We start from the raw sequence: 20,899 nt of genomic DNA on the forward strand, positions 1-20,899 counted from the left end.
AGAACTCCTGTTAGGATCTGTTAGGATTGATTTCTACATTTATTCCATTGTGGTCTGAAAAGATACATGGTATAATTTCTATTTTTTAAAATTATTTGAGACATGCTTTGTGTCCTAGGATATGGTCAGTCTTAGAGAATGACCCATGAGCTGATGAGAAGAATGTATATTCAGTGGTTTTGGGGTAGAATGTCCTGTAAATGTCAGTCAGGCCCATTTGTTCTAGAGTTCTGTTTAAGTCCCTTATTTCTTTGTTGGTTTTCTGTTTGGAGGATCTGTCCTGTGCTGTCAGTGGGGTGTTAAAGTCTCCGACTATGATGGTGGTGTCATTTATCCATTTGTTTAGATAAAGTAGAGTTTGCTTTATGAATCTGGGTGCACCAAGCTTGAGTGCATATATATTTAGAATTGTTAATGTCTTCTTGTTGAACTGTATCCTTCACCATTATATAGTGACCTTCTTTGTCTTTTATTACTTTTGTTGATTTAAAAGCTAAGTTTTCTGTAATCAGCACCGCCACGCCAGCTTTCTTTTGGCTTCCATTTGCTTGAAATATTGTTCTCCACCCCTTTACCTTTAGTCTAACCGCATCCTTGCAGGTTAGATGTGTTTCCTGAAGGCAGCAGATACTTGGCTTGTGTTTTTTTTGTCCATTCGGCCAGCCTATGTCTCTTGAGTGGGGAGTTCAAGCCATCCACATTTACTGAGATAATTGATAGATAGGGCAGATTTCTCTTCATTATGTTGGGTTGAACTTTGTTGCTTTGTTTTCTCTCTTGAGCCATTGTGGTTATCTGGGCTTTGATCTTTAGCTTTGAGTAGATTTACATTCATGAGTGTTTATTGTGCTGATCCATAACATTGTTTTGAGTACTTCTTGAAGGGCTGGTCTTGTCTTGGTGCATTCCCTCAGTCTTTGCTTATCTGAGAATGTCTTGATTTCTCCTTCATGTACAAAACTTAGCTTTGCAAAGGAATAAGATTCTAGGCTGGGCATTATTCTGTTTCAGAAGAGTGAGAATGGGGCCCCAGTCTCTCCTTGGTTGTAAAGTTTCAGTAAAGAAGTCTGGTGTTATTCAGATTGGCTTTCCTTTGTATGTTACTTGCTTCTTTCCTCTTACATCTCATAGAAGGGCCTCTTTAGTTGATATTTTGGTCAGTCTTCTCCTGGAATCACCGGGCCGGCAACACCTGGGAGGGCTGGTGGTTAGGGAGCTCACCGTCTGAGTATCCCTCAGTCAGTTATAGGGCCCCAAAAGGGTAGGTCCGGTTCCCTGGAGATGCCTCCAGCTGGTGGCTATATTGTCTCTCTCGCAGCCGCGGATAGGGAGGGGTGAGGGGAGAATGAGGTAATATGGCCCCTGCCTCACGGCTTGGGTCTGTGCACACGGAGGTGCCCCAAGGGAGTTGGGAGCCTGGTGCCTCATCCGCTACAGGCTTAGTAAGCTCACTGGCAGTGTCCGTCTCTGGGCTGGTGTCCGTAGGTCTCTCCAACCGCTGGGGAGCCCACCAGCAGTCCTAGATGCAAGGGAGGGGAGAATTAATCACTCCACCTACCCTTGCCGCTGGTCTCCAGGCTACTCGGGAGGTCTGTGCTTCCAGTTCTCTTCTGCAACCTCCTCCCATGGAGTCTCCCATGGTCTCAGGTACCCCTCCTTCTGACCCTCGTCTGATGTATGCTCGTCTGCTAGCTTCTTTCTTCTAATTTTTCCTAGAATCTGTCTTTTCTGCAGAGACACTCTGTCTAGCTGTGTTTCTTGTCCGCCATCTTGCTCCGCCCCCCTTCAAGATAGTTTTTTCAATTGCTTAAGAGAAAACCCCCTTTGTCCCCTGCCTAAAGAGGGTAAACAGTTTCTAGGTGTGCTTTAGGTAAGAAGGGGTTGGTAAACCATGGCCAGGCCTAGTTGGTAAATCAAGTTTTATTAGAACACAGCCATACCCAGTCAGCTACATATTGTCTGTGGCTGTATACTTGTGATGATGTGACAGAGTGTATGGGCTCACAGGTCTAAAATATTTACTATCTGATCTTGAGAAAAAGTGTTCAGATCCCTAAAGGATGAGAGAAATGAGGAAGGAATTTATTCTTCTACATACAGACCTTTTATTAAATAAACCCTGTGTTTCAGCCCCATTTCTCATTCCTGGCCTTTAGTGGACCTTCCATTCCTAGTCTGTCGTATTTTCTGGGTTCCATCGGAAGGACCACTTCTGTGGTCATAGCTGTACATAGCTACTGCCCTGACCTCTACCACTGGCAATTAACTTTCTCTAGACTTCTAACTTGAGTTTTAGTGTCATCTTTTCCAGGCTTTCATTTAATCCAGGTTCAAAATGACACACGTTTCAAATTTTAAAATTTTTGCTATACTTACGTAAGTGTAAACAAAGTAACTTGTATTTTCTGACTAAAGCAAGCTGCTAAGAGAGGCCAGTGTGACGGTGACTGGGGTGAGCGGAATGCCAGACCAGTTATTCATTTGCAGAAGTAATGTCTGACTTCAGACACCACTGATAGCAAGAGGCTGTCTAATCTTTTTCTTTGAAGTTCAGCCAGTATGCAGCTATTTCTGGTTCTTTCCATTTTGTTGCAATTTATTTTATTGTAATAATCATGCTGTTAGAATTCCTTTAGAAAGCTGACACGTATAAGTGTTAACATTGGTTCAGATTTTAAAATTTTTATTTTTGTGATATTATTTATTTATTTTGCCCTGCTTTTATCCTCAGATCTTTAAAAAATTTTTAGCAGTAGCCCCTCTGACCAAGTGGAGGGATGTATAGCCATATGTTAGATTGTACTTTTCAAAAATGTTTTCTGCAAAACTTGTATTCTGTTGAATTTCTACTACATAATCATAGCAAATCTGACTCTGAGGTTTTTATTAACATTTATCATCTATTTGGCTTCAACTTATATCTTTTCACTATCGTGCCAGATAGTGTCAATCTGTAACCCAGAAGACCTTTTAAACTGAAATTGTTAATTATAATTCCAATGGATAAGGTCAAAGAACAGCTACTCGTTCATTAATAACTTTTATTTTTTCTTTTTATTTTACAAAAATCATCACTAGTTCTGTGATTTGTGGCTTTAAAATGTTAATAAATGTTCTTTTGTGTTACTCTGTATTTTTTAATTTTAAAAATGTAGGATATGCCAATAAGTAAAAATGAAGAGGCTATTACTTATAATCTCACCAAACTATAACATTTGATGTATATTCTTCTGTTTTTTCTTTTCTAATACATGTATGTACGAAGGCTATCTGGAAAATATCCAGCTATGTAATATGAAAAATATATTAACAATTGCTGGATACTTTCTGGACATCCCTCATATATTAATATTTTTAAAGTAATATTCAACTCTTCTTTTCCTCTACTCTTCCTGAAAAATCCAGTCCACAAGCCATTAGGTGAGGTCAGGCATCTTCAGCAGAAGGGCAAGGTTTGGTGGCCCAAGCTGGCTGCCAGAGCGCAAACAGGGTTACATAGGAGGGCAGCCTAGCACAGGCCGTCAGATCCCAAGCAGGATGAGGAGGGAATCATGCAGCTGGGGTTGGGATTTGGGGAGGAGACACCTCTAAGTGGGATATTGGAGTCTGAAGAGCGGGAAGAGGCTGTCCAAATGACGGAGTGGGGAAGCAGTGTGGCAGCAGCTCCACCAAGAGGTCCCAAGAACAGCTATACCCCCAAAACAAAGAGCACACCTAGCACTTGAGTTATGGGGTATTATGTTGTCAAATTTCAAATGTTTCAGGAAAAAAATTGTTATAACTATGTGCTTGTAACTTTTCTGTCAATTTGAGAACATATGTAAAAAGAGTAACATCAGAGAACAAATAGAGATTGTTCATTCCAAAATGTACTTGATAGTGGCACAGGAACATGGCATCTGACAGAGGACTATGAAATTAATGGATGTCTCAGCAAGGAAAACAAGCGCTAACCTAAAAACATCTATAATTTTTTTAAAATATGAAACTTGTGTTAAAATATATTTTGGGTACAGAATCTTGTATTAAAATACATTTAGTGTACAAAATAATTTCATTAACGCTATATAGAGATCACTGAAAATAGTTATGAGTATTTCAATCATTCTTAAACTTAGATTTGCATGAATAAATGAAGACTTCATTATTATTGAGAAAAAAAATTAGGGTTCAAATATTCAACATACTTATTGAACACATACTACCATGTTTCCCCAAAAATAAAATCTACCCATAAAATAAGCCCTAGCAGGATTTCTAAGCATTTGCACAATATAAGCCCTACTCTGAAAATAAGACCTAGTGATGGGCGTGGCTATGCAGCGTATCTGCACAGCCCATGCATTTCGTCACGGAGCACTAAAGAAGACGAGCAGCCCTTCCCATCTGTCCCATGAGAGCTCTATTGTTCTACATGAGAGATTGGGGCCAATGGTTCTAAAGGAAACAGAGTCACAAGAAGTTCAGGATGGAATTTGGGGTGTGGAGAGTTATGATGATGTTCCAGAAGAAGACAACTTAACTATACTTGAATAAATGTAGATTATTGTACTATACTTAAAAAAAAAAAAACACATCCCCTGAAAATAAGCCCTAGGGTGTCTTCTTGAGGAAAAATAAATCTAAGACCCTGTCTTATTTTCGGAGAAACTTGGTATGTGCCAAGCCTCGTGCTAGAATTAAAAATGGGAAACAAGATAGACAATGGCCCCTGTCCTCATGTGGTAGACACACACACACACAAATAACCAACTAAATGGGTATATATAAAATGTATATTACATTTTATAATTTTAACCTGATATATTGGGGACTATTTTCCCATGACATTTAAAATGTTTCACAGGGTACTCCTGAAGAAAACAAGACTATCTCAATTTAAATCATTATTTATTTATTTTTTAGAGACAGGATCTCTCCATGTTGGCCAGGCTGGACTTGAACTCCTGGGCTCAAGCAGTCTTCCCACCTCAACCTCATAAGTAGCTGGGACTTGCAGGCATGCACCACTGCACCCAGCTAGGCTATCTCAATTTAGAGTGGCACTCTATGAAAGTCAGTGAAGTTCTAATGTTTAGAACATGTATCAGGAATTGAAAAAACAAAATTTTACAACCTGAATATCTCTTTGATAACATCTTCAGAGCAAAAGGTTATTAATTTATTTGACATATAATTATTTCTCCAAACATTGAACATTAGTACAAAATTATTACAAAAAATTCATTCCAAAGCCAATTTTAAGTAATCTGGGGGTTTTCTAAGGCCCATTTTCTCTCTCTGCGATTGCCATACATGATTATGTGTTGAGAATGTATGATATATACAAATGGAAAACTAGATAGAACCAAACTAAAATATCCTTTTACCTGTTCCAATCTTACAAAGATAAAATTTTATTCTCAAATTTTAATAAGCATCAGAATCACCTGAAAGACTTGTTAAAACTCAGATTTTTGGGCCCCATGCCAAGAGTTTCTGCTTCAGTAGGTTTGGATGAGGTCAGAGAATTTTCAAACTTTTTTTCAAACAAGTTGCCAGATGATGCTTATTCTAGTCTAAGGCCCATAACCACTGCATCAGAATATCTGGTTGAAGAGACTTGGTTAAGGTCATATGAACCTCTTACTCAAGACTCAGGAGGCCTAACCTTAAATTTGAGGAACTCTAGCTTACTATTTCTGGTAACTTGATGTCATGGATAATTTCCGCTTGGAGTCAGAGACCTTGATTTCTTGGTTTTATTTTATTTATACAGGATTAATGCAGTATCGAATGGACAAGTCCGAGGTGATAGTTACAGTGAAGGTTGTCTGGGTCAAACAGGTAAACAGGTGCAAACAGCATCTTACTATACATGTTTACATCCTTAAAATGAGAATTATATATGGAAGACCACTCGTCTAAATCCTTCAGATTAGGGATAGTATGGAGTTGTGTCTAGAGAAGAGGTTATAGGTTCCAAGGCATAAAGTAAAATTGGTGTTTGGTCAGAGTTGATTGTATAGTGCAGAATACACAGGATTAAGTATATAATCCTGTGTAATAATATGTAGATATTAATGTAAATGTATACAAGATACAAATGCAAAATAGAGTTTATAGTATTTTAAATTATATCACTTTTAAATTCTATCACTTCTTTCTTCACTTTTTTGCCAACCTTATTTGGTTGAATTAGCATTTTGAAATAGTTTAGAATCAGAGCTATGGTGTTTTTTTAAATTGTGGTAAAATACTCATACAATTCTTACCCATCTTAACCATTTTTATATGTACAGTTCAGTATTAAGAATGTATTAAGTACATTCAGAATCTCCAGAACTCTTTTCAACTTGCAGTGGTAAATAGAATCAGAGAGTTGGTCCTTGGGCTCACCAGGCCTTACTTTCTCTACTGGGGACTGTTATCCCCTGGACTGCATGGCTATGTACCTGTGGTAGCAGAATATAGGGGAAGTGGCACAACTTCTTGCAGAGTCCAGTTTACTCAGAGATTTGAGGAGATAGGTATTTATTAAGCAATTTAAATGATAAACTTGAATATCACATTCACACAAATATAAACCTGGCTATTATTTATATATATATATATATTTTTTTTTTTTAAATGAAACAGGAAAAAACACCATAGCCTTGTCAACTCTGAAAGAAGGGATGAGTGTTAGCAGTTAGTGTTATAATAGTAAGACAATAATAGCTAGAGCTAGGACTAGCATATGACTATCACATCTCTAATAAAATTTCATTAGCTTGCACAGCTTTAGGGGTCCAGAGCCAGATATATTTGTTTTAATATGACATCTATTAGTAATAGATCATTCTTTTGGAACTATTGTTTTATGTTTTGGGCGTGAACTTGGAAATTAATATATATAGTATTGTATTTGCTGTGCTTTATTGAGCTAAGTAGTGTTTTTATTAAAATGTATTTGTGCTAATTAAAGAAAGAGACCCTATCTCAGAATTCATTTTAGGCAGTCTAATGACTCCATTTATTATGTGTAGCAAATTTTCATGAATATATTAATGTGATTTAAAAGTTGGTTGTCCTCCTCTGTTAACATAATTTTAATGCCACTTAACCTAAGTACCAGCCACAGTAAATTTGCTTTGCTGCCTGACCTCCTGAAAGTGAAATATGGTAACTTTGAGATTCATACATCACTGAATATGAATTTTTTTTAAGTATATATATGTTGTTTGAAAGTGTTCTTGGGCCAGGCGCGGTGGCTCATGCCTGTAATCCTAGCACTCTGGGAGGCCGAGGCAGGAGGATCACTCCAGGTCAGGAGTTTGAAACCAGCCTGAGCAAGAGCAAGACCCCGTCTCTACTATAAATAGAAAGAAATTAATTGGCCAACTAATATATATATATAGAAAAAATTAGTCAGGCATGGTGGCGCATGCCTGTAGTCCCAGCTACTTGGGAGGCTGAGGCAGGAGGATTGCTTGAGCCCAGGAGTTTGAGTTTGCTGTGAGCTAGGCTGACGCCACGGCACTCACTCTAGCCTGGGCAACAAAGCAAGACTCTGTCTCAAAAAAAAAAAAAAAGAAAGAAAGTGTTCTTAAACTTAGGAGCACAATTTCTAAAAATATGTGGAAAATGAACCTATAAAAATGGTAAAATGTATTTTATGAGCTGTTTTACAGGAAGGTTGAATAAAGTTTTTCTCAGTGTAGGTAGTTTGGGAAAGTGAATGTATGCATTTAGAATACACAGACCAATAAACAATAAATTTTAAAAAAAGGAATATACAGACTAATCAAGAAGAAAAAGGCCAACTTCTGCACTGATGAAAGGTACTTAACTCATGTTCTACTGTTCTTATCATAGACTTTAATGGCAGCTGCACATTTTTTTCTGTTTGGACTTTTGTTTTCTTTTTGAAAGTTAATTATACTACCTGCTGCCATATGAGAAACAATTCTGGTAAAATGTTATTTCTTTTAAGGTGCTCGTATTTGGCTGTTCATTGGTTTCATGTTGGCCTTTGGATCTCTGATTGCATCTATGTGGATTCTCTTTGGAGGTTATGTTGCTAAAGGTAAGAGAAAACACAGGTTACAATTTACTAAAGCAATCCTAGACTCATATGTGTTGTCACTTTGTGCTCAAACCAAACATAATTACCAGAAAAATCAATTACACTAGGCAAGAAAACTGATGTTTGCCAGTATATCTTAAACTCAATGTTTTGAGATAATAAAACTCTAAATATTACAATTATTTACAGAAAAAGCCATAGTATACCCTGGAATTGCTGTATTTTTCCAGAATGCCTTCATCTTTTTTGGGTAAGTCTGTTTTACATTATTCTTCTTATCTTTTTTTTTAAATAATAGCTGCTTTTGTGATTTACTATATTTAGTTGCTTAATTTACCCCTGTCCAATGCCACTCCTCCATGTTATTTTCATAAAATATGAAGAATGAGGTTGAGAAGGGTATTTTTGAAACATGGGTTGGTTTGCCACCAACCTTGGGAACATACATTAATTTTTAAGATTGCTACCACGCCCCCTTTAATGAATAACTATGATTCATGTAGATTTAGTTATGTAACACTAACAATGTTTATTTTAAATCTAGATCTCTAACAGTTCTTTTAATGAAAGGCTATCTAAAACCATTTCTCCTTAAATTTTAGTTTCTGGCATATTTTATAGTTCTTCTATCCTTGGTGTCATTAGAATTTGTGAGTAAGATTTGAGCTGTGGAGGAAAAGTCCTAACATTTTTTATCCTGCTGATACAATTACAAATGAAAAGATTACTAAAACTCCTAAAAGCCCCAATACTTTTACTAATAATCTTCTCAGGTGTTCATTCTTTTCTAGAAACTTAAGGCCTCTCCTTTCCTCTACCCCTACTGTTCCCCAAACAAAAAATAAAAAGGAAAAAAATCACAGCAAAACAGCTCTCTATTGCATCAGAAGTTCTTAACCTGTATCGTGTAGGCAGGCTTCTGAAGAGGAGAAATCACCAGACATTTCCATGTGTGAGAAATTGGTGTTCCTGCTTGTTTCTGGGAAGAGAGAGTCTGCTTTCATCAGATTTCATCAGATTTTTCAGAGAAGTTCCTATTCCAATAATGGTTAAGAAACTGCTGTATATTGTAGGACTTCTCCTTCCCTGCCTTCCTACCCACTTCCAAAAAAGAAATAAACGCCCCATATCTACTTAAACCACTTTTTTTCTTCTTTTCTCTCTCTCTCTCTCTCTTTCTTTTTTTTTTTTTGAGACAGGGTCTTGCTGTGTCTCTCAGGCTAGAGTGCAGTGGCATCATCATAGCTCACAGCAACCTCAAACTCCTGGGCACAAGGGATTCTCCTGCCTTAATCCCTGGAATAGCTGGGACTACAGGTGTGCACCAACATGCCTGACTAATTCTTCTATTTTTTTTTTTTGTAGAGACAGGGTCTCACTCTTGCTCAGGCTAGTCTTGAACTCCTGGCCTGAAGCAATCCTCCTACCCTGGCCTCCAAAAATGCTAGGATTACAGGCATAAGCCACTGCACCTGGCCTTCCCCTCCTTTTTTCTTAAAAAAGAAAAAAAGATTGTAACACTGCACTTAAAAAATACAAAGTGAATAAACCTCTCCCCACTTATGATATACAATTTGAGTGTATGTTATTTTATAGGATAATACAGCATATGTTTATGAGAGGGAGAGTATTGATAGTTAGGATTTCTTTTTCTTTCAAGTTGCATACTGAGGCTTGAGCATCTTTAAGGAAGGACCAGGCATCCTCAGCTCTGGTACCTCCACAGTACTCCACAAATTCAGCCACAGGAAAGTAGTGTCACAAGGTCAGAGGCAGGGGGTAAGAGATGCTTCAGGATGGAGTAGTGAGAAGAGGATTTACTCAGAACTGGCTAGTGAAGGGCAAATGGCAGCCTTCTTTATTTTCATCATTGCCTGCTCTAGCAAGGATAAAGGGTAAAGTAAGTTCCACTTTGAGACACTGCTTTTGACAGGAAAGATAATATGTTATAGCAGAGAGGAACAGAGAATTGAGGGAGGAAGATTTGTGGGCAAATTTTATGTCTTCCAGTGAAAGGCAGAAATATAAATAACTTCATACAGTGCTTACCATATTTCATAAAACCTTAGAAATTGATCATTGACTTGCCATTATTGCACATTACTTATAATAAATTGCTTTTATATGCAGCAAGTTTGGTTAATTTCTCATTTGTTACTATTATACCTATTAAATCTAAAAACTAATTAGGTTGTATGAGAATACTAATCTTGAAAAAATAATCTTGGACTATCAACAAATTAAAATTAAATTTAACTAAGAGACACTGTTATCAGAATAGTTGTAGCAGATTGCCTACTACTCTGATTTATAGCAGAATGGTACTCAGAAACAGCTTAGAAATTACTATTTCAGAAACCAGAATAGACAGGTGACCATCTGACAGCGTAGGTGGCACTGGCTCTTGCCCAAGAAACTCTTCAGATTACACTTCACATCTGTCGACTAGTGTTCTGAAGTTACTATGTTTCTTTGAAGCTGTCTGAAGAGTAGAGTCTTCTAATAACCAACTTCAGTTTTTCTTTTATATAGCAATGGGTGTGATATTAACTAGAAGAGCAGTTAATAAACCACCTTTTGGAGGTTTATTAAATCCTTCATAAGGAGAAATTAATATGTTTCCAAGAAGGGGGTACCAGATTAGTTCCTGGTTGCATTTTTGTTTTCATTAGAAAAAAAAAACACCACTGAAGCATTTACCTCATGAAGACATTTTATTTTATTTTATTTTATTTTATTTTATTTTATTTTATTTTATTTTATTTTATTTATTTATTTATTGAGACAGAGTCTCACTCTGTTGCCCAGGCCAAAGTGCTGTGGCATGGCATCAGCCTAGATCACAGCAACCTCAAACTCCTGAACTCAAGCAATTCTCCTGCCTCAGCCTCCTGAGTAGCTGTGACTACAGGCATGTGCCACCATGCCCGGCTAATTTTTTTATATGTATTTTTAGTTGGCCAATTAATTTATTTCTATTGTTTTTTTTTAGTAGAGATGGGGTCGCGCTCTTGCTCAGGCTGGTCTTGAACTCCTGAGCTCAAACAATCCACCCACCTGGGCCTCCTAGAGTGCCAGGATTATAAGCGTGAGCCACCACGCCCAGCCTTGAAGCCATTTTAAATTGATCATTGTAACTGTGGACTTGAGTATGCACTGGTAATTGGAAAACTGACAAGATGACAAAATAAAAAACAGCATATGCCTTGAAATGTCTATCTTGAGTTTCTCTTTCACACTCACCCCCTGCATCCAAGTCCTATTAAATCTGCCTCTGGATGGTCTGAAACCTGTTCTCTTTTTGTTCATTTCCATTGTTTATGTTCACTCATCATCCATTGCCTGAGCAGTTCTCATCCCTCACTCATTCCTCCTTCTGCCTTTGGTCTCATCTTCTTTGGTTTTTTGTTTTTTTTCCTGTGGTTTTTTGTTTGTTCGAGATAGGGTCTTGCTCTGTCACCCTGACTGGAGTGCAGTGGCATGATCATAGCTCACTGCAGCCTCCACTCCTGGGCTCAAGTGATCCTCCTGCCTCAGCCTCTCAAGTAGTTGGGACTAGAGGCATGAACCATAACACTCAGCTGATTTTTCTGCTTTTAGTAGAGACAGGGTATTGCTGTTTCTCAGGCCAGTCTTGAACTCCTGAGCTCAGCCTCGGGAGGCTCTCTCCTCAGCCTCCCAGAGTGCTAGGATTACAGGTGTGAGCCACTTTACTCAGCCCTAGCTAATTTTTCTTATTTTTGTTTTTGTAGAGATGAGAACTGGGTCCTGCTATGTTGCCCAGGCTGGTCTCAAAACTTGGCCTCAAGGGCCAACTGCCCCTGGATAGAGCATACAGGCTCTTAACTCATTGAGGCACTTGTGGGTGATTTGCCACCCTGGGCAGTTGGCATCCTGAAGCCTGGCTGCCTGCATTGCCTGTCTCCCTCATCTCTTGAACTGTAATCTAGCCCTGGTGGACTCTTCCCTGTTCTACTACACTTTTTTAATGCATATAATTATAGCTTTTTAAATGCATATAATTGTCATCTTGCTTCTCTGAAGTTGAAGCCTCGAGGACACACTATAGGTACTCCGTCATGGAAACCATAGATGGTAAGCTCTGTGAGGGTGTATTTCCTGGGCATATACCAACCTCCTGGGTTTTTCCTAAAGCCCCGTGGGTTTTTTATGCCTCATTGCCCTTTGATGTACTGCTTCCACTCCCTGAATCATCTTCCTTCATCATCCCACTGCTCTTGTTCCTACCAACTTCCCATTCAAACTCCTGTTTATCCATCAAAGCCTGTCTCAGGTATTGCCACCTCTTTAAATCCTTTTCTAACTCATTCAGGCAGATTCTGTGTTTCTGTACTTAACACTCGGTATATATGCCTCTTTCTCTACCCCCAACCCCAGTACTTAGACCACATCAGGCTATCAAGAATGTGAGCAGGCTGGATGCAGTGACTCACTGTAATCCTAGCACTCTGGGAGGCCGAGGTGGGCGGATTGCTCGAGGTTAGGAGTTCGAAACCAGCCTGAGCAAGAACAAGACCCCGTCTCTACTATAAATAGAAAGAAATTAATTGGCCAACTAAAATATATAGAAAAAATTAGCCGGGCATGGTGGCACATGCCTGTAGTCCCAGCTACTCAGGAGGCTGAGGCAGCAGGATTGCTTGAGCCCAGGAGTTTGAGGTTGCTATGAGCTAGGCTGACACCACAGCACTCACTCTAGCCTGGGCAACAAAGGGAAACTCTGTCTCAAAAAAAGAAAAAGAATGTGAGCAGGCTGGGTGCGGTGACTCACACGCCTGTAATCCTAGCACTCTGGGAGGCCGAAGCAGGCAGATCGCTCAAGGTTAGGAGTTTGAAACCAACCTGAGCAAGAGCGAGACCCCGTCTATACCGTGTTTCCCCGAAAATAAGACCTACCCATAAAATAAGCCTTAGCAGGATTTCTAAGCACTTGCATAATATAAGCCCTACCCCGAAAATAAGACCTAGCGATGGGTATGGCTACGCAGCATATCTGCACAACCCATGCATTTCGTCGTGGAGCAGTAAAGAAGATGAGCAGCCCTTCTCATCTGTCCCATCATGACAGCTACTATCCTAGAGGTGACTGGAAAGGTGTGGGCAGCCCCACCAACAAGGTCGGCTCCCCCTGTCAGCTTCCAGCCATCCTGTGCGTGCTGCAAGCTGAGGCTTTGAGGGGAAAATAACACATCCCCTGAAAATTATCCCTAGGGTGTCATCTTGAGGAAAAATAAATATAAGACCCTGTCTTATTTTCGGGGAAACATGGTACTAAAAATAGAAAGAAATTAATTGGCCAATTAAAAATATATATGGAAAAAATTAGCCAGGCATGGTGGCTCATGCCTGTAGTCCCAGCTACTCGAGAGGCTGAGACAGAAGGATCACTGAGCCCAGGAGTTTGAGGTTGCTGTGAGCTAGGCTGACGCCACGGCACTCACTCTAGCCTGGGCAAGAGAGTGAGACTCTGTCTCAAAAAAAAAAAAAAAAAAAAAGAATGTGAGCAATTTGAGGGCAAGGGGTATTTATCCTACAGCCCTAGCACCTAGCATATCAGGATGTTTAGAAAAGGTTTGTTGGATTTGATAAAATCAGACATATAATGGTTACATGCTAAACATTAGTTAACTTTGTAAAAGTCACGCGTGTCTTCAGTACTCTGGAGTTAGGGTTGTGGGAAAGATGGCAGCAAATACACAGCTGAGCACGATGAAAGAATTCACTACCTTAGACGATCAGTTTCTGTTTTGATATATTCTGTGTCAAAATTTTTTATACAGTTCATCAGTTATTCTTTGTGGCTTACTTCCCACCATTCTCAAAATCTTACATATTCTTTCTTTACCCAGATTCAGGTAGTCATGTGATATTTCTTGTTTTATTCACAGAGGACTGGTTTTTAAGTTTGGCCGCACTGAAGACTTATGGCAGTGAAAACATCTGATTTCCTACAGCACAGCAGCCCTGCATGAGTTTTGTTTTGTTTTGTTTTGTTACTGCTCACTCCCAATCTTTTGTAATGCCATTTTCTAAACCTATTTCTGAGTGTAGTCTCAGCTTAAAGTTGTGTAATACTAAAATCATGAGAACTCTCTATTTGAACAATAACAAAGCTATTGTGGTATGCACTTGATTAACTTATAAAATGTTAAAGGAAACTTTCACAGAGTAATTTTGTCAAGTTTTATCATGGTATAACATGTTAAAAATAAGAAATTACAAAAGACATCATGGATTCATCAGTGTGACCGTTTCTCATATCTGAGGTCCAGAACTGCAATGAAAATGCTCTGAAGATTTGACATGTTTATTTGTGGCCTCTTCTGTGTCAAATGTTAAATGAAATATAAACATTTTCTTGTTTTTAAAAACTATTCAGTGGTCAAAATTCTTTCTCACTATACTTGGTGTTTGGTTTCTATGGTTTTACTACACATTCTGTAAACATTTAGCATCAAGTAGCTTTCGAGGGTCTCCCAAGGGGTGAGAGGACATGTTGGAAGTGAGAAGCCCCATGGTCCAGCCACCAGGCTCCTCATGTCCCTTCTGTGGGAAGTTCTTCCATTGTGCTGCTGACTCAGGGGGAAAGGGGGATGTAACTGAGTCAAGCAATGACATGTGGTTCTGGTAGGACACTGGCAGTCCCTCCATACCCACAGTTGAAAGAAAGAGGAAAAGGACAGGGACTGGACACTAGTCTCTTGACCATTTCTTTGTTATTCTGTTGGATTTCATGTTTCATTTTATCTGTGTGCAGAACCACTAAGCTCACAATTCATCAGCAAGTTCAACATAATTACAAACATTAGCTACTGGGAACTGACTCTCATGGTCTGTTCCTCTTTGGAACTCTCTTGTCCCCTCAGGCTCTCCAGCTTGGCAAAGTGGGATACACATTCTTCAGAACTACAGCTTGAAACGCCTTTCATAAAACATACTACAGTTAGCCCTACATTAAACACAAAATATATCTTGGGTGATTAAAGTGTGTGGAACTCTCTTCCATGTCTGTCATTATCTGCCAATCTGTATGTTTTGAATATTGACTGGTGATAAAGATGCTACTCAAAGGAATGACTGTATTGCTGGCACCCCACATGAAATCACTCATGAATTTTTTTTTTTTTTTACACCTTTAGAATGTGAAAATTGGAAGAGATCTTAGAGGTTGAAGTCTACCCTCTATTTTTACACATGAGGGAACCCAGCCCATGGAAATTTAAATGATTTCCTTAAGGTCCCAGAACTAGTTTTTTAACCCTGTGGCAGTGCAACCCCTACCCCACAACTGACTACAGCCTCTTTCCCTTCCCCGCAGTACGACTCAGAATATGCGCAGGGAACGCTAACTATCTTGTAAAACTGCTGGAATAAAAGCATTATGTCTGCAAGGACTAAATATAAGTGAGTTCTTCATTGTCCTATTTTGTGTTATATGATCCGTTCATGTAAACAAGAGTTAACTGGGTAGCATATTTTATTAAGCATTAGAAAGAAGCTAAGAATTGTCAACAAAATTGAACCAAAACTTTGTCTCTGCAACCAAGAAAATATTGATACCATCACCTTTAATGAAAGCAAACATTTATTGAAAACTATTATTGAATTCCCTCTTAAACAAGTTTTTAGTCCTCTATTTTTTAATATCAAATCTATCTCTAGCATTGTTTCATTGCACATAAGGAGGCTTTGCTGTAGTAAGTGTTAGTTGAATACAAAGGTGAGCAATGGTGAAAGGAAGTTGTCTTGTTTTCGAATAGGCCTTGTTTTTCTTGGATGCTTTTGCTTAAAATCCAACAGCCAAATGAGGAAACTGTAAAAGCAAAGAAAACATTTTTATTGCAGATGAACCCTTATACTCCTAAAATTTGTATACATACTGATTCTGGCTTGATCTCTTAAAACTTATGTTAACCTTAATGTCTCATGACAAAGACCTTAGAGGTTCTTTCATAAAATCTAAATTGGAAGAACTTTTAGGTAGATCTTATTTCATGTAGCTCTTTACATGGGTCATTGGTAAATAGTCATCTGGCTTTTGTTTTAATGCCTCCAGTGACAGAGGACTCACTACTGCAATATGAAGTAGCTCATTGCATTTGGCAGACAGTTAAGATTGTTAGGAATTTGTACTGCATCACCCCTTAAGCCTAACTAAATTCTTTATAGAAGCATAGAAACAAAATATGTTTCTTCTACGTGCCAGTCTTTTAAGTATTTGAAGAGAGTTCTTAGGTCTTCTCTGGGTGTTCACTTCAGCAAGCTATTTTCTGAGTTCTTTGGTTGTGCCATATTACAGCCTGCCATAAAACATCATTGCATGTTGAGTAACCTCAGACCACAGAATTCTGAAACCGGAAATCAGGGTAGCTAACACTTATAGGGTGTTTTCTACAGATCAGTCAATGTGCTAACATTTCACACAACATTATTTCTTTTAAACCCTCACATCAACCCAGTGAGAGAGGCACTGTTGTCTCCATTTCAGAGACGGGGAGACTGAAGCTCTACGAGGTCACAGAGCTAGCAGTGATAGAACCCAGATCTGTCTGATTCCAGAGCACATACTCTTAGAGTGTGGGATTTGATCTCATTTTATAGATGAAGAAATAGCCCCAGAGAAGTTAAGTGATCTGCCCGAAAGCACCAGCCTGCTAGTGGGTGAGCTAGGACCAGACTTCAGATATTGCTCCCAGAAAGATGCTCTTTTTCACTGGGCCTCACTAAGACTGGAGGAGTCAATTGGCAGCTCTTGATCTGTTTTCCTACTTTACTTTAAAAGCTGGCTCTCCTTATTTCGGTTGAGCAAGCATTTGTTGGACTCCTACGGTGTATCTAGAACATTTATTTTAAATCAGAAGCAGGGGTGATACCAGTGTGACAAGGCTAGGTTTTTAAAACTTTGTCTACATAAAGCAGCAAGAGGAACTCTGAACACATTTTGTTGTGTTTTTGTACCAAAACAGTAGTGGTGTTTTATATTTCTTGGCAATAAAATCATTTAAAAAATAAACTGTAAATACTGGTTCGGAAGCCAATGGATGATCTTCAGCAGATTGCAGTGATCTTAGGATCCATCCTACACGCTTAATCCTAAAGTCTAAAATTCTGATTTTATTGCATTGTTTCCCCCACCTAAACCTTTGGAAGTTTTCATCGCCTGTAGGATGAAATTAAACTGGCTCTAGCCACCTTTCAGCCTTTTCATAGACTTGTGGCCCAGCCGGTCGCCTTACCCTTCCTCTGTTCTTGCTCACAGTCTTCCCTTGCTTAGATGCCTTGCACTTTCTGCTGCTCAGCCAAATCCAGCACGACTTCAAGTTCCATTCTCCCGGACCTCCCCAACCCCACAGGGAATTCCTTTCCCCCCTCTAATTCTTCTAGCAGCTACTTCTGGGGTTACTTGTGTAGTACTTAATAGGTAGAGCTGTGCACATGTAAAGATCCAGTCCTCCTAACTAAGTTGTTAAACCCTTTGGGTTCTCTGTCCTCCCAGCTATACTCAGAACAGGGCCTTGGCCCTGGGACACTGCCCCTAAAAATGCCTCACTTGACTTCAGGAAGGTTAATTGTGGAATTAATTTTTAAAAGTGGATGTCAATGAGTTCTCATGCTTTGCAAAGCATGAAATAAAATCCATGGTTTATTAAAATGAAATAAAAAATTGAAGGGAGCATTTTATTTTTTCTAGTGAAGGCACAAGATGCGTGAAAAATTGTGTTATAAACTGAATTTTTGTAAATCAGTATCTGCGTGAAGATCGTTGTAAGCTACAGGGAGTTAGGAGATTAGTACATCTGGCTCCTTGAATCCCAGAACTATGCTTTATTTAGATTTGTCTCCCCAGCACGTCACACAATATCTGTCACAGATTAGGTAATACATTTAGCGGAATACATTAGCCCATGAGTGCATTTTAATAAACCATCCAAGGATGAAATGAGTGCCCTTGGGGAGTGATGGGTGCCCACTCCCTTGGAGTGCCAGGCATAGTCTGGGTAACCAGTAAAGGAATGGCTGAGCTGGCTGCAACGTCCCTTCCAACCCTAGCAGTCAGTTCTATGAAATGCAGTAAGGGTATTCAGTCATATCTAAAATGTCTCGGATGGTTTACCAAAAAATCACCCCTGGATTTATCAGCTTTGCAGATCTGCATTCTCGCCTCTTAATGGATATTTGGCTTTCAGATGCAAGCTGAAAGTGGTACACTGCAGGATAAATGGTTGTACTTAGGGTGCAAGAAAATAAACCAGAAGATTGCTGGGAGGTGGGGCGGGGTAGAATAACTGTTCTTGCGTAGCTGCACGCAAGACATACATACGTGGAGTGTCTTTGGAGCCAAACATACATCGGTTCAAATTCCTGTTCCATGTACTAGTTCTGTCATTTTGGACAAGCTCCTTACTCTCTATAGGCCTCAATTTCCTCATGTTTAAGATCGGGATACTTACTCTCATGCCAGAGTGTTGTGAGGATAAAATCAGCTAATGCTGAAACACACCTAGCACAAAATCAGGAACAGCAGGCTTGCAAAGATGATGGCTATTATGCTTACACATTCCTTCGTGGTTGGCTAAACCCCAAGTGATGTACTTCCACATTCATGTGGTGGTTTGCTTGTTACAGAATGTTGTTACAGACATTATTACCTCACTTGATCTTTAAAACACCCCAGTGAGCTAGAATGAAGATAACTGTCCTTGCTTTACCAGTGAGAGAAGTCCAGGGACTTGCCTACATGATGCATTACAGACTGGTGCCTGGAATCAGTTCTTCCCGTTCTGTCTCACCTGTTGCTGCAGTGGCTAGGGTTAGATGGGGTTCCTCAGATTTCCTTCATTTATTCAGCAGATATTTATTGCAACTCAAATAGTTAGCTGGGTATTTGTCTAGCTTGAGATACAATGGTATCTTTGGTTGATTGGTATCCTTGGTTGATTATCATAGTGCTTGGTATATAGTAGCTGCTCAATAAATACTTGAGGAACGAATGAATGGATTAAAACAGTTTTCTGAGTCCTTTTGCTAGATTACCCTGATTCTGATAAAGGTTCAAGAATACTTGCAAGGAACTGGAAAGGACTGGCCGCTGGGAGAAGCCAAGGACCAATGGCTATAGAGAGAAGCTGGTGCAAGGTGAGGTAGGTTACATGCAACAACACGAACGACTCTCAGAATAGTTAAATAGCTGAGTTGAAGAAGCCAGACAAAAGAGGGTACATTATATGATTCCATTTCTATAAACTTACAGAAAATGCAAACTAATCTTTAGGGACAGAAAGTAGTTCAGGGGTTGCCTGGGGATGGGACCAGGTGCACGTGGGAAGCAACAACTTCTAAGGGGCGGAGGGAATGTTGAAATGATGGATGTGTTCCTTGTCTTGATTGTAGTGATGGTCTCATGGGTGTACAAACATTTTAAAACATATCAAATCACACACATTGTGTACAAATTCATTGTATCTCAATTATAACTCAATAAAGCTGAAGTGGAAGAGGAGGAGGAAGAAGAGGAGGAGCGAAAGGAGAAAAAGGAGAGGGAAAAAGAGGCAGGCTGTGTCTGCTTGGCCTCTGCAGGCACACAGGTCCAGGCCCATAATAAGGCTGGCCTCTGTCCCTTCAGTGATCCACATCTTGGATGCTGGGTGGGGAAAGGGTTGGCCTGGGACTCAGAAGACTCTGTTCCTGGTCTTGTCACTGCCACTCACAAAGGTACGATGCTGGGCATTAGCCTGACCTCTGTCAGCCCCAACTTCCCTTGGCAACGCCGACCCTTGCCCGCCCAGCCTACCTGTGGCGTGGGCTGGAGGACGCCCTAAGGTGCTTTGGGAACCGTGCGTGTAAGTCAAAGGAGGGCAGCGGGGTGACGGGGAAGGTGCCCGGACCTTCTTTCTAGCCCAGTCAGGACAACAAACGCTACAACGTAACACAGAGACCCTCAGCAGCTGAGTTGTTTGAGCCCTATGTCCCTTTGCTAAGTGACCCCAGTCTCCTATATTACAAGTTTGCTTGTGTCCACTGGTTATAATTTATCAAGGGCTGTGTTCTAGACTCACTTAGCCACTCACTCACTGTGAGACCTTGGGCAAGTCATGTTTCCACTCTGAGCATCTGTCAAATAAGGCATTGGACTCCATGGCCCTGAGGTTTCTTCTGGCCCTTGCACTTTGAGGTTCTGTCACCTTCACGTCAAACTATTTGCCCACTTTGAAGACTCCAGATGGGGAGGGGAAGTGTGGCCAGTGGTAGCTCTCTCCTCACTGACCCTCAGTGACTTGAGGCATCAGAGAAATGGTAACCCTTACCCCCTCCTCCTCCCCACCAACACACACATACACGTGCACACACAGGCACACACACGTGCACACACAGACACACACATGTGCACACACAGGCACACACGTGCACACAAGGCACACACATGTGCACACACACGTGCACACAGACACACACATGTGCACACACAGGCACACACACGTGCACACACATACATTTGGATTTCCTCCTCCCCCAATGCTTCCTACTTCATTTTTGTTTGTTTATGTTTTATTTTCATAAACACTAAGTTAACAGATATCCCCAGATATCTTTTTAAGTTCATGCACTCAACCTTTTAACCTTTAATAGGTTAAAAATCTTACCTTCCAGAAAGCCTGGTCATCAAAATATTTAGTTATATGAGGTCTTTTCCATATTTTGAGATTTAGGAACAAACCTGTTGAAATTCATAATTAAACGTTAAAATATTTGGAGCACAGTATTTGTTATCTGAAGATTAATCAAAATACCATATATCAACTACCAGTATCTCAACAGAAATACTTTCTCTCC

General features: G+C 39.8%; 2 protein-coding genes across 6 annotated transcripts in view; one reads left to right on the forward strand and one right to left on the reverse strand.

Annotated features, from left to right (window-relative positions):
• The window catches only part of TMEM50A (transmembrane protein 50A), a 25,106-nt gene extending 10,664 nt beyond the window's left edge, over window positions 1–14,442 (forward strand). For all 3 annotated transcript variants that reach the window (XM_012750738.3, XM_012750739.3, XM_012750737.3), the window contains exons 4-7: window positions 5,759–5,826; window positions 7,955–8,047; window positions 8,237–8,297; window positions 13,957–14,442. In XM_012750738.3, the coding sequence (XP_012606192.1) occupies window positions 5,759–5,826; window positions 7,955–8,047; window positions 8,237–8,297; window positions 13,957–14,002 (268 nt within the window). In that variant the 3' untranslated portion in view covers window positions 14,003–14,442. The remainder of the gene's footprint in view (window positions 1–5,758; window positions 5,827–7,954; window positions 8,048–8,236; window positions 8,298–13,956) is intronic.
• Window positions 14,443–15,634: 1,192 nt separating this feature from the next.
• LOC105863531 (RH-like protein) overlaps window positions 15,635–20,899 on the reverse strand; it is a 37,169-nt gene continuing 31,904 nt past the window's right edge. For 2 of the 3 annotated variants that reach the window (XM_075995284.1, XM_012750735.3), the window contains one exon: window positions 15,635–15,881. In XM_075995284.1, coding sequence (XP_075851399.1) covers window positions 15,773–15,881 — 109 coding nt within the window. In that variant the 3' untranslated portion in view covers window positions 15,635–15,772. Of the gene's footprint in view, window positions 15,882–20,709; window positions 20,784–20,899 lie in introns of all 3 variants that reach the window. The other variant, XM_012750734.3, reaches the window with a different exon arrangement.

Source organism: Microcebus murinus, chromosome 2 (genome assembly GCF_040939455.1).
Source record: "Microcebus murinus isolate Inina chromosome 2, M.murinus_Inina_mat1.0, whole genome shotgun sequence".
Classification (NCBI taxonomy): domain Eukaryota; kingdom Metazoa; phylum Chordata; class Mammalia; order Primates; family Cheirogaleidae; genus Microcebus; species Microcebus murinus.